At 38.0% G+C, this 13,735-nt stretch overlaps 1 protein-coding gene across 2 annotated transcripts; it reads right to left on the bottom strand.

Annotated features, from left to right (window-relative positions):
* Nucleotides 1-2,092: 2,092 nt before the first annotated feature.
* Nucleotides 2,093-11,799, bottom strand: LOC114462788 (sodium- and chloride-dependent GABA transporter 2-like). Of its 2 annotated transcripts, XM_028445775.1 has the most exons (15): nt 11,672-11,799; nt 7,997-8,200; nt 7,700-7,834; nt 7,390-7,530; nt 7,211-7,295; nt 6,981-7,113; nt 6,734-6,868; nt 6,314-6,417; nt 6,105-6,229; nt 5,912-6,024; nt 5,697-5,834; nt 4,251-4,353; nt 4,058-4,158; nt 2,518-2,688; nt 2,093-2,436 (listed from the first exon to the last, which is right to left on the bottom strand). In XM_028445775.1, exons 2-15 carry the CDS (start codon nt 8,190-8,192, stop codon nt 2,329-2,331), a joined length of 1,788 nt encoding a protein of 595 aa, XP_028301576.1. In that variant the 5' UTR covers nt 8,193-8,200; nt 11,672-11,799; the 3' UTR covers nt 2,093-2,328. The 2 variants fall into 2 exon arrangements, with proteins under 2 accessions (XP_028301576.1, XP_028301577.1); XM_028445776.1 differs by lacking the exon at nt 2,518-2,688.
* Nucleotides 11,800-13,735: the final 1,936 nt, after the last annotated feature.

The following is a 13,735-nucleotide window of genomic DNA, read 5'->3' on the forward strand; positions in this document are numbered from 1 at the left end:
CCATAAACTCTGGGTCAACATACCCAGCGATGGGAAACTCTAGGTATCTGATTCCAGCTGGTATGAAGTGGGTTAGTCAACCCAGAGTATGTCAACCTTGGGTTACTTACGTGCACGCGCAGACAGGCTGGAACACGCTTTGTTTGCAGCCTCGAGTGCAGGCAACCAGAGCCCCTTCAGAAAAGAGCGGATTTAAGGTTCTTCGCTGTACGACGCGCACGCAGTGCACCGTGCGTGTGAGTTAAATGGCTCTCAGTGATCCTCCGCTCCAATGGCGACACTTTACACTTGTGTTTTCCTCTCAATTCTCTATTTCTTATCATGCTTATGAAAATAACCTTTTTTTTATTAGACTTGTACAGTATAATTAACACGTATTAATCCTTACTCATTAAGCATGGAGGAATGTGTTTCTCCACACTTGTAAAAGTGTGCTGTGGTATCTGCTGCAGATATTCACTTAAAATCTGCTTTAAACATTGCCTAGAGAACAACAGTGTGTAAAATGTTGACAGAAAACGGTTGAATGGAGTCAATAACGGTGAGAAGTGGAATGAGGGACATTCCTGAAATTACAAAACGTCTCCTTATCATTTAAGGCTTTTTTTTCTCAATATGTACAGCGTTTGTTTCATATTTCTCCTGAACACACTCGTTTCTATGGCCTCTTTCTGGTGACGGATAGGGTTACGTGAATCTCCTTTCGACAAGTTTTGTTTACTTTGATAATATGTTCGACTGTCTGCGGTTGCAGGATCGTTGTTATGTTATAGGTGAGGATTATTTTAACTAGTGACCAATGAGTCCCACATGGGGTTCATCAAATTGTCTAATCAAACCCACAAATAAATAAATAGCTTTGTCATTTTCTCCTTTACAGCTTTGCAATAAATGTAATTATTATTCAGCAAATAATCAGATAAATTTGTCATCAAATGTGTCCAAACTATTATTGTATTTATTTATTTAACTATTATTCATTTAAATATAATGTTTAGTGAGTTTGCCCGCTCAGGGATTAATTCGTGCGAGCAAAATGCAACTGATGTGGCGTCAGAGCGTGTGCGTGACATGAAGACCAAATATTAACATGTAGAGCACAGTGCCAAAGAATGGTTTCTGTCTTTGAATGGGGTGATTAGTTTTGCTTGGCAGGAGAAAAAGAAATGGATCTCACTTTGTTCACATTTAAATGGGATTTGTCTAACTGACAAATCCTGTGCTTTTCTTCTATAGAACAATGTTCTTTCTATGTTAGGTCTTTTTTGTTCAAATGTGTAAACTTAATAAATCAAAAATAAATCAAAACAAAACTTGCATTATCGTGCATGCAATAGCATATGCGCGCATCTCAACACACTGTTAAAACTAATAAAACATCTTCAGAAGGAACCACTCTTCACACCCTGGAGCAACAAAAAGAAAATCAACGTTTATGATTTTGGTTCAAAGGAAACTTCAAAGGCAATTAGCAGAACTCCTCTGACAAAAACCGGCAGTTGACAGTCGAAACATGTTGAGAGATCAAACATTTCCTGAAAAACCTTGTCTGAATAAACAAAAACTCAACTTAACATACTGTTCAATAAGAAGACAAAATTAATCTTGCTGGAACTATTACATGGAAGTCAAGTGAAACTTCAAAGGAACCATCAAAGGCGATCAGCAGACGAAGACTGGCAGTTGACCGTCAAAACATGGCAGGAGATAAAAATGTCCCGAAAAACCTTGTCTGATTAAACGAAACCTCAACTTCACACACTGTTCAAAAAGAAGACAAAATTAATCTCGCTGGAACGAAAGTTAAAACAATTCATAAAAACTGACAAATGGCTCCTCTAACTTTAAACACACACTCATTTATATTTTATTTACAGTTTTCTTCATTTTAAATAAGATTACAAAGCAAAAAAAAAAAATCTTACCATCTTCTCACACTGTGACCACCATTGACTAAGTGACTCAAATAGAGCTTGATAAAGGCTCAAACCTGATTGTCAAGTAATTTGCGAATTATTCACCTTATTTCACATTAGTTGAACATTTTTATGTTAATATTTAATTGAAATATGGCTAAAAGAAATTTGGCGATACTTGTAGAGTTGAAAAGAAGCATGTCCAGCTAAAAGCACTAAATGCATTATTGGAAAGCTTCACACCATCTTGTCATGACTGAACTACCATCAGAGAGATTTAGTAATTGTATAGTACAAGCAAAGTTCCTCATATCCAGAAGACGCCAGTTTGAATTGAAGAAGCCGTGTCGACCCTCCTCATGTGACCGTTCTTGGTTCTTAGCTTCCAGTTCTTGGTTTGGGTAAAATACGATCATTCAGAACTGTCACTATTGCGAAGTGTGTGTAGATCTTTGAACGTCCTGAATGCTTGATGGTTTTTTTGAACCTCCTTAGCTGGTGTGCAAAGTAGTTTCAGCCTCTGTTTGAATAGAAAAATAAACAGCTTAAAATAGTCTGACAGTCACATGTTGAGACATTCATTAAGAAGCTATGTCTGTACCTTTTTGAAGGTTCCTGGTGTGACACTCATTGCATACAGCATCCACAAAGGAACCAAGAGTGTGGATGAGAGAGTGAAGAAGCCTCCAATCATGTGTCCCCACCAGGGGTATTCATATGTGTTGTTAAATTTTAGCGGCGTGTATTTGGTCATTAAGAAAATAAACGTGCACTAAAAAACACAAACACAGGCAACCAAACATTAATCTAAAGTGTTCTGACAAGAACCTACAAACAGAGAGCATTGGTGGACTGGCAATCTGGCATTGTCCCGATGGGCTGTCAACCCGAAATAGGCCCTTTCAGGTACGCTACGTTTTTTTTTTTGTTTTTTTTTGATGATTTTTTTAAATTGCATAATTGTGACCATTGCCAGCCCTCCCTAGGGAATGTTAAGAATCACTTTAATATAGGGAGGATATAAAAAGAGACGGCAGTGTTACACCTAGGTGGGGGGAAAGGAACAGGGAAGAGGGAGTCAGGGTAGGAAATGGAAAGGGTGGGTAAGAGTTGACTGCTTTAAAGTGAAAGTGAGTGTGGAGCTTATGTATAATGGTGGTGGCCGTGAACAGTGGGAAGGAGTGAGTGGTTATACCTAAAACTGGTATTTTTTTATTTTATTTTTTTTAATTTTTTTTTACAAGTGAGTGGAGGCAGACAGGGTAATGTGGCCAAAAATTGTCTAAAAGTGGCAAAAACATGGCAGGAAAAGAGTGAAAAGTGACTAAATTGGTCCAAAAGCAGTCAAGAGTGGCCAAAAAATGGGCAAATAAAGAGAAAACAGGTGGCATGTAGCTTAATTGGGCAAAATGTGGCAAACAATAGTGAAAAAGGGAAAAAAATGTAGAACAAAACGAGGCAAAATGTAGGGGAAAAATAACCAGTGATATTTATTCGACAAAAATTGGTGTAATTTGATGTAAAATGCCCCAAAAAAAATTAAAGAAAGGACAAAAGTTCGATAAAAGTGTAAAAAATAACTTGCAAAAATGGACAAAAAAATCTAAAAAAAGGGATATTTATTGGCAAAAGGTAACTAAAGTCTGAAAAAAGTGTGAAAAGGGGCAAAAATGAGACAAAGGAAGTTGCAAAATGGGCAAAGAAAATAGGTAGAAAGAGGTTAAAAGTTTCCCCATTTCAAGGTTTTCTGGGAGAGCCACATGTTGAGCATCACTGATTTAATAACAGCTTCTACATAGTGTCCTCTGATAATGTAGTGGGCTGGCCTGGACAGAAAATGCCAGGGCAGAATTTTTGTCCCAGTTCACCCCTGACAGAGAGCAAATGTTACAATATACAATTTTACATTTGTAACATTTATTTTTCTAGTTTAGTTTTAAAACAACTTCGCTAACTATCAGCCATTGTGTACTTTTATTGATTTGTTCAAAGGCTACTTTCTTTCTGCTATACTTCTCTAGTGCAACTGGTGTCCATCTGGTGAAGACATGGACTTGTTTTACAACAGAAGTCTCTGACAGCTGTCAGATCCACTCGCTTGTATGGATAAGATATAGGTAGCAGACAGGGGAACAACTTACAGTACAGATAGCTGGTGTGAAGTACTGCCAACAGTATTTCATAAAAGGCCACGGCCTATACCCGATCATGTCTCTTATATTATCGTAGTGCCGGTCTGCTCCTGAAGAAAACACACAGTCAGGACAAAAGTATTGGTTGTTTACAGCTTAAAATATTTGTTTGTGTTTCACAAAAGTAAAATGAAATCCTTACCATAAACCCATCCCACACAAAGTGACTGAAGTATAGCAAAGAGTAGTAGCGTCATTCCACTGCAGGCATAGTAATCAAACAGTTGGAAGATATATAGCCCTCCCTGCAAATACAGAACGCATAAAGCCCATCAACCCAGTCGTCCTCTTCTAGTTTGTGAGTATGATGGCTACTGGACAAAAAAAATACATACGTACTGACTTACCAATCTACAGGAACAGATTTGTCGCCTTTCTCACAAGCGTTAATCTAACCACTAGGAACAAAGCCCAAAATTATGCAAGCAGACCTGCTAATAGTGTATCGTGTTTTTCTGCAGTCTGTGCCTTCTCCTCATCTTTCTCTGTTTTTTCTGTTTCAGGTGTCTTGATGCTGGAGTGGGCAGTTCCTAATCTGTGGTTAACTAGTCTGGAACACTGATGTTACTGATGTGTAGGCGCTGCAAATGGCTGCTCCGGTGTGTTGATGTGTATCTTTCGCTGCAACTACCAAGTCAAATTCCTAGTATTGTTCTAAACTGCACCTGGCAAATAAATCTGATTCTGATTCTGTCTCTCTATCGTGTTCTGTTCCACCTTCTGTCCACTAACCGCAACCAGTCGAAGCAGACGGCTTCCACCTCTGAAACTGGTTCTGTTGGAGAATTCTACCTGTCAAAAGGCAGTTTTTTTCTTACCACTGTTGCTAATGGTTGTTCCTGTGGATTTTGTTGAATTTTTTTCTTCTTAGTAGGAATTTTATATTTTGATAGCGCTTTGAGATGACATTTGTTGTATTTTGCATTATAAAAATAAAGTTGAACTGAATTGAATACTAGCACCCGCTTGTCCTACTCACCCATAGCAGAGGTCAGGAAACATGACCTTCCATAATTAGTCATCAACATCTTTTACTGTGAACAATTATGTTTTTACTAAACCTCAAATTTGTGCAGTTTTTAGTTATTAAAACACACATTTGTGATGTGCCATGGCAAATCAAGGATCAAGTCAGCATGAGAGAAATGGAGAAAAAACCTTTATCTTCTGAGAAAATTGTGATTTTTGTTGTGTTTGGGTGTTTTGCAAAATATTGTAGCTGAAGTCGTTAGATGTTTTAAAATGGTAAACTTTGTGTTTGAAAATGGCTTGCTTTAGAGCTGGGCAGCTTTTGTGTTTTAGAGGTGGGGAAATCACTGCTGATTAACATCTCGGCTTACTTTGGCTATTCACACACTTTTGTTATTGGTTTCGACCAATAAACTGCCTGTTGAAGTAAAACACATGGCTATTTAAGCATTCAATCCGATTTCCACTTTGATTTCCCCATATTTCTATGACATCAGGGAAAAGCTTAAAAACCACACATTCAGAATCTGTGAATAACTCAAAACGTCCCAGAGCGACTTCTTCATGGTTTTCACATTTTGTCTGTTAAAGTGTTAAAAATGGCATTTTAGAAACTCACCTCTGTTACCATCAGAAGGCCAATAAAAAAGCTTCCAACGCTGATGGCGAGCAGAAGAAGTCTACGGCGACCATTGCTTTGAAAGACTGAAGGATACAGGTCAGAAATGGTTGTAACCAGCGCCTCCTGATACACAAACTGTTGTGTGACAGATAATAGTTTAAATTGTTACACACGGATAATACCATTTCATACAAGCACAACTGTTGTTTTACCTCACTATCCAATCCCAACAGGACAATCATAATGAAGAAGAAAACTGCCCAAAGCTGAGGAAGTGGCATTAAAGCCACAGCTCGAGGATAAGCAATAAATGCCAAACCAGGGCCTGCAAAGGTACAAAAAGGACCAAATGTTCACTCAGTCAAAATAATTTCTGCACATCACCCATTTTGTCAAGAGTCACACCTGATTCAGCGACCACTGATATATCCACCCCTTGCTCTTTTGCCATGAAACCAAGCACAGAAAAGATGGCAAAGCCAGCTGTGAAACTGGTTAAACTGTTCAGTGTGCAAAGGAAGATGCAGTCCCTGTGTGGGAAATGTTTAACTTTGAGAACATTGTGGAAGTCTTCAACAGATTTAACAGTGCATTGAAATGATGAAATGAAAGACCTGTAGCAGTTGTTGTTGTACTTGTTGTAACTTCCTAACGAAGTCAAAACTCCAGTGCAAACTCCATAGGAATAAAAAACTTGGCTGCCTGCATCCATCCACACCTGAGAGATGGGTTTCAGTTTAGTTTGGTAAAGCATTGTTCCTACACTAATAACTGCTCCTGTCGATTAACAATTTCAGGAAAGTTGTCTGCCAGGTTCTCAGTCAAGGTTATCATAGTGAATGGGCTTAGTTGTAGCTTCTTCATTTCTGACAACCTGATCTGAATTAAACTGACAAAGCCTATTGAAGGATGTCTTCAAGGGCAAATGCAACTATGCAACTTGATGTCTACTCACCTTGACAGAAAAACAGTAATTATAAAAAAGAAAAGACACAAAAATGAAACGATAGCAATTGCCCTCGAGCCAGAAGTACCTGCGGATCGGCAAGGCGGGACGGATCTGGATAGAGGTAGAACATGATCCCACCTTTGGCTCCTGGTAATGTTAGACCTCGAACAAGCAACACTGCCAACATTACATATGGAAATGTGGCAGTGAAGTAAACCACCTAATACACAACCAGCAGTCAGTGAATCTTTGTCAGATGAAATGATAAGTCGGTGGTAAATCGGATTATATCAAATCAAGCATGTTGTTTTAATGTTAGACTCATACTGTACCTTTCCTGTTGACTTAATTCCATTCCAGACACAAAAGTAGCACAACAACCAAGCCAGAAGAAGGCACAGGGCCAAGTCCCAGCGGATATTTCCAATTTCATCAATCCCATCAGACAGGCCCAAAACTCTTCTCCTGGAATAAATAAATTGTTACGGCCTAAAGGAAATGAATGCCATACATTTCATTGAACTGACCAAATGGTCAACTATCAAGTTCAACTCATACTTACTCCCAGAATTCCACTACAGAGGATGTACTATTTCCATACAGCTGCAAATGGGATGTCTGATTGTGACCATACACAAAACAACCATCTTTAAATAAAAAAAAATAATAATAATAAAGGTGTCAATGTAGAGGTAACAACAGCACAGGGGGGTGGAAGTGCAGCAGGACAAAGTCTGGTACCTGTGTTCCAGCTGTTGTTACAACTCGCCCATGGGAGCTCACTCCTAAAGGATGAGAACAGATAAAGAAAAGCCCAAGCCAGGATGATGATATAATACACCCCGGTGTACAAAACAACCACCTGGCTCCCAAAACCTAAACCTGTAGAGAGATGATCGTAAAAGTACAGGTTCAATTCAGAACAAGAACAAACATCAGAACAAGAAGAATCTGATGCCCATCTGCACTATAGGTGAGATTAATGGCAGGATCAAAATTGTCACTCTCCTGTCTTAGACTTGTAGTGCTCTAAACTTGGAGTAAGATGTACCTTGAAATAGAGGACATATTTTTTTCCAACATGTGATTCCACCTTGACATGTGAACTGACCCAAAGATGTCTCCAGGAAGAAGAGCGGGATTCCACAGGTGAACAAAAACAAAACATAAGGGATAAAGAAAACCCCTGAAACATAAAAAATCAACAAGTGTTTGTTAATTAATCCAAAATAACTCCATATATGTTTTGTAAAAAAATAATAATAATAATAAATAAATTAATAAAAGTGCATGTGAAGTAAAGTTAGATGTATTCATCATCTCTTTTGCTTTTGTAGCAAAAACCAACCTCCTCCGTTTTTGTAGCACAAGTATGGAAATCTCCAGACATTTCCCAAGCCGATGATGTGCCCTGCAACAGCCAGAATAAACTCCATCTTGTTGTTCCACTGCTCTCTCTCCACAGGTTTTGGCTGATTGTGTCCCCGTTGTGTTGCAAGGTTAATGAGCGCTACCTTCACTGGGGGGTCTTGTTTTTGCTCCATTTTGACCCCTGTTGAAAGGAATATCAGAGCATTTTTGAATATTGACAGAATGAAACCAAAAAGGATATTCAAATCCTTAATGTTTTGTACAAACGTCAATATCAATGCTGGATCTGTTATATTTGATAACAAACAGCAGCTCATTCAGTTGAATGAAACCACACATCCACTGTGGCTGAATGGCAGCCCTTACATTTTATAAGAGTTCTTCAATGGAGATAATGAAAGTGCAGCATCAAAGGCCAAATACTAAATACTACAAATTTCTGTCAATTCTGAAAGCCGATGATGAGGATTGAGGGGATTTGTGGGTACATGACCCCCCCTCCAAAAATAATAATAAAATAAAATGTAGAATGCAGGGGATATCATGTACCATCCCCACCTTTACTTTTACCACTGTACAATGTACAATGCTGCACTACTGTATCTGAATAAGACAAACAGGTTTTAGGGTTTGTTTGTTTTTTATTAGTTTTTTTTTTTTTTTTTTGCATTTTTTTAATGCATTAAACTTTAAGGAATCAGTAGTTTTTTCAGATGTATTTTCTTGTTTCGGTTACTCAAACTATAATTTCTCATTTGATAATATATACGGTTAAGTGAAAATGCGTGCAAGATAAGTATATTGGCAATGTACAAAATTTGTATAATGGTCACTGGTATATAGCAACTTGCTCCTTTTTAACAGGAAGAAACCTCAAAGAGAACCGGATTCAGTGGTGATAGCATCTCTTTTTTCTATTAACAAGTTTTTGCACTGGTTAGATGGTGGTATTTAGCTAAGGATATTTTTCCCAACAGATTTGCATTATTAGCACATGGTTAGTTAGCTAGTTACAAGTTATGACTAAAAAAAAGTGTGGGCAACTAATAAATTGAGTCAGGTAAGGAATAAACTGTTTTTACTGTAAACATAGGTTTTTTAAACTACTTGTATGTTACTTATGCATTTGTTTCAATTTGTTACTGATGAATTTTTTTTACTTTGACTAATACATATTGACAAATATTGGAACTTTATTTGTTGTTGCCTTTTCTTAAAAAATGGCTAGTTACTTTCTCATGTTAATCTAAAAGGTGTCAATTTAGGTTTCTGATTGATAACCATTAGATGTATCTGGCAAAGCGGAGTGGGCGGTGTAAGTCTGAAGTGCTACACAAACATGGAAGAAATAAACGCTCACACAACCTTATTTAAAGATGATTTTAGCAAGCTGTGCGAGTTATTTCAAATGAGTTGCAATACTAAGGGAATACACTGTTTTGATACCATTTGCTTGCATTAATGATCTCTACTTAACAGGATCACATCATTATTTCAGGAAAACTACTATGTGGTCTATTCTCCAGTCTGGACTTAAGTGCTTTTATGTGCGCCTGCAGTTACACATTTCTCTCCTATGCGTATTCTCCGGTCCAGGCTGCTGACACGCCCACCGTGCATAAGGAGCCAAAAAGCGCGTATGTCTGAATGAAGGCGGGCTGAAGGAAAGGAGGCGGTGATGTCATTTTTTTTAGCTGTCTAGAAATCACGGAATATGGAGTTTTTCCAACTCTTGTAAATGTCATTGAAATCCATGAAAATGATAAAGTACACTTTTAATTTGAAATGCCTTCATTGAAATATGTGTGGTAACAGTTTCTGGTCCGTCCTCATCATCATATGACAGTTTGTTTCACACTGTAGTGCATCAAACTTTACGTTGGACATAGTATGGAAATAGTTGAATCACTGTGACCAACATGGACAGAAGTCTGCGTCTGTCAGAGTTTTAATTAATCGCGCAGCAGCAGCTGAGGAATCACAGCTGCTGCTGCATGACACATGAGTCCCTGTGGCTTCAAAGTCCATTTTTCTTGTGCAATATAATGTGTCACCTTATCGGGGCGCTGTATTTATTCCAAGGTTAGAAGAGTGTAAGAGGAAAAGGACTTACGTACACGCGTAAAGCCAGATTTGAATGGGAACACCCACATTTCAGGGCTGCTCCACCCACAGTGCGTAACTGGGATGAAGGCGTGCAGCGACTGACTTAAGTACAGGGGGAGAATAGCGTGCAGCCAGAAACAGCGGCTTTTTGGACTTACATGCATGGGAGAATAGAGCTCTATATGAACATATTACTTTCAAAGGTTGTCTGCCTAAAAACACCTGTCATTGTGGTTAAATCGTAAGTATGTTATGAAGTAAATACATTAAGTATAAATTAAATCCTCATTTAAAAAAGCCCAAGGTTGAACATTCCCTGTTTATAAGTAGTCTTGTAGGCATCATTAATCAACTGTCTATTCTAAACTGACAGATTTTGCTTTGAATTTATTTCACACACATACAACATACCTCCTGGCATCAACACTTATACTTCTTACTTTTATAATCAAGAAAAGAAGTTGAGCAAGTACTGCAACCTTTATCAAAGTATTTTTTTATTTATTTTTTTTAACAAGTATCTATATCTATAGTATCTATTTATTTAAGCAAACGAAGTTGATGCTTTTACCCCATCTGTGCTTTTATCATAGATGAACTGTTCTCATGTCTCTGCTGTTATAAGTGAGCCTGAGACACAATCATTTGCAAAAAGATGTGAGAATTAGATCCTGTTATTTCATCGCACTTTGTGTCACTGTATAATCTTGTACCTGCTCATCCTGCACAGGTTTGAAGGGGTTGTTCGGTGTCTAAATCAGGGTGGAAGACAGGGTAGAACGTGGGTCCTTCACAGGGCTGAAAGTGACAAGTGAGGGGGCCACCAGTGGGTCGTCTATACTGATCTTCTTAGTAGCTGTACCTTGTTACATACAGTATGTATACTAGTTCTATGAAACTATTTATCAAAAGTAGTTATGACACAGAAAAGCCAGTTATTCCCAGGCCTAACAGACATCTTGGTTTGTTACCAAACTTTTTAGTGGTTTCCCTACTGTTAAACCACATCAGCCCTTGTTGAAGCTGCATTATTAAACACAATAAAGAGGGTCAAATATGCTCTTGATTTGTAGTTGGGAGTACCACTAGTGATCATATACCCCCAATATTTACATTAAGAGACAGCTTTAACCACTTTTATTGCTTGACAAAAAAGGAATTTGTATCTACTAGACAGCAGACATGATTTCTTTTGGCATTTAAGAATTACATTAACAATAGGTTATCGGATTTAGACATCATTAAAGTTATTTTCTAAATGTAGGATTGTGAAAATAACTAAGCGTTGATGTGTTAAACAGCATGTTTTCATAGTTTTTGGTATTTGACACAGTATATATACACACAAATACACACCTTACATTCTCTCCACCCACAGTATGAGGGGGCAAACTAACCAATTTAGTAAAATAATGACATAGTGCTGATGCTAATGAGAATCAGCATTATTTGCTCAATTTTAAGCATTAACATAACAAAAAATAAACACAAACGCACAATTTTCTGTGTAATAATAATAATAATAATATAATTGTCCACACTTTACCTGTGTTTGTGTTTCCTCGTTTACAAAGTGTCTTCTGATTTCACACCCTCGGTGTTCCTCCATGAACAGTTCGAGTGAAATGGATTTTGGTTGGGAGGGGCCGGACAGACAAACTTTACCAGTCTTTAGCAGAGCCAACGAAACCAGTGAAACTCACACATTGGCACCCAGGCTGCATTCGGTGTCTGTCAGTGCAGATAAAACTTTAGAGGGGTTCTGCTTTATCTTTGGCTGACAGACATGTATGTCACTGGGCTTTTTCATTACACGGTTTGAGAGAAATACATTTTAAGGATCTACTAACATGTGACACGCACATTTTATTTGTGTCGTCAGTTGGGACGTGATTTTGCCCTGTAAAGACAGAACCAAAGTTGTATTTATTGTCATAATAAATGTTTCATTTCTAAGTTATTTCATATTTACGTTTGGACTCACAATCACCCAGAGTTTCAAAGCGTCTCAAGATCAGTTTTCACCTCTTTGGTTTTTTTTTTTTTTTTTTTGTCCTCAACCAACAGGAACAAAAGCCCTTTAAACAGGGAGTAGGGTTTCTCACTGTTGAATGCAAACCTGCAGTTAATGCTATAATGAACACTGATAAAGCTGAGAAGAAGAAGGGTGTGAATTCAAGGAGGGGTCAAGTTTATAGAGCAAACCTCTCAGCCCAAAAATAACCTATGAGAGCCTGAACTAAAGGGTGGGCTGGACAGACAAACAATAAGCTGGTAAAAAAATCCCTTAGGTAATGTACACTGCCTGGTCTTAATGTTTACTGTAAGAGTTTGGTTATTGGTTATGGTGTCAAACTCAAGGCCAAATCCGGCCATTTAATGCTCCCAATTCGGCCCGCAGGAAAAAGTAAAAATGACAGCGAAAACATGACTCATTGGCCACGGTTACATAATGTTTTTTTTTTATTCAAAATTTGTTATTTCGAATTAAATCATTCGGAATTGAAGTGTTCTGCTTCGTGTTTACATGGAAATAGTAATTCCCGAACTGAGGTTTACATGGAAAACCGGTTTACTCGTCTATAGTTAATTCCGCTTTAGGTTTAGGGCGTTGGGAAGGCTTTGATTGGACAGGGGACAAACATGACATCTATCGGGAACACAACAAACCTTTTATTGTCGGCTGTAACACAGAAGACCACACATGAGAACTGTTTTCATCTTTAATTTGATTGTAGTTTTGAAGCAGCAGCTGGACAATAACACACTTTGGTCCACGGAGCGGAAAGTAGATATTACTTAATCACTGGTAAATAAAGCCCAGTAAAACTCCATAAAACAATAACCAGGAATAAATATTTGCTCCCTGGTAAAGATAGTAGCTCTAACAACCGTTACAATGATACACAACAGCGTGCAGCAGTATGGGGACGCATTTACTCTGTCTCCGGGTCTTAGTATCACCCGTCCAGCCGTTTCGTTTGCTTACCTCCATGTGTGTTTAATAAATCCATGTGTCCGTGTTAAAGTCCGCATCTTTATGCCTCCATCCATCCCCTTTTTTCATTATATCCATGTCTTTTAAGGTTCTTATTAAATAGTGTTGGCTCTATTCTGGGCCACCATGTTGGATTATGTCGCCACCCAGCACGTCATCGCCTCAAGTCGCACACGTGCAGAACAACTGGAATTAACTTCAAAGTGGAATTAAGTGTTGTTAACTGTTTACAAGAAAAAGGAATTATTTATTTTGGAAGTAAAAACAGAATAAACCAGCCAACTAATTTAAAATTAAGTTTAATTCGGAATTAAATTAGCATTAGGAATTAAGTGTTTACAAGGTCAGGTTAAAGAGGAATTACCTTTTATTCTGCTTTAAAGAGGAATTAAAGCTCCCATGTAAATGTGTAAAAATTGTGTTTTTTTTTTATTTTGCAGAAATGCTGTACTTGAATTAACTTAACAGTAGCATAACCAACTTAGCATCTGCATTGCTTCACCCCATGGATTTCAATTCAGAGGGTCCAGCTCTTATAGTGGGGTCTCCAGTCCTAACCCTCTTCCTTTGGTACAGGGGTCTGCAACCTTTACTCTCAAAGGAGCCATTTAA

The sequence above is a fragment of the Gouania willdenowi genome, chromosome 5 (genome assembly GCF_900634775.1).
Source record: "Gouania willdenowi chromosome 5, fGouWil2.1, whole genome shotgun sequence".
Classification (NCBI taxonomy): Eukaryota; Metazoa; Chordata; class Actinopteri; order Blenniiformes; family Gobiesocidae; genus Gouania; species Gouania willdenowi.

Excerpts from the sequence above, each read along its gene's own strand:
- LOC114462788 (XM_028445775.1), bottom strand. The coding sequence starts at position 8,192 with ATGGAGCAAAAACAAGACCCCCCAGTGAAGGTAGCGCTCATTAACCTT. Across the intron at positions 6,025-6,104 it reads ATCAGTGGTCGCTGAATCAG|GCCCTGGTTTGGCATTTATT; the intron begins GTGTGACTCTTG and ends GTACCTTTGCAG. Across the intron at positions 2,437-2,517 it reads CACCAGGAACCTTCAAAAAG|AGGCTGAAACTACTTTGCAC; the intron begins GTACAGACATAG and ends CTATTCAAACAG.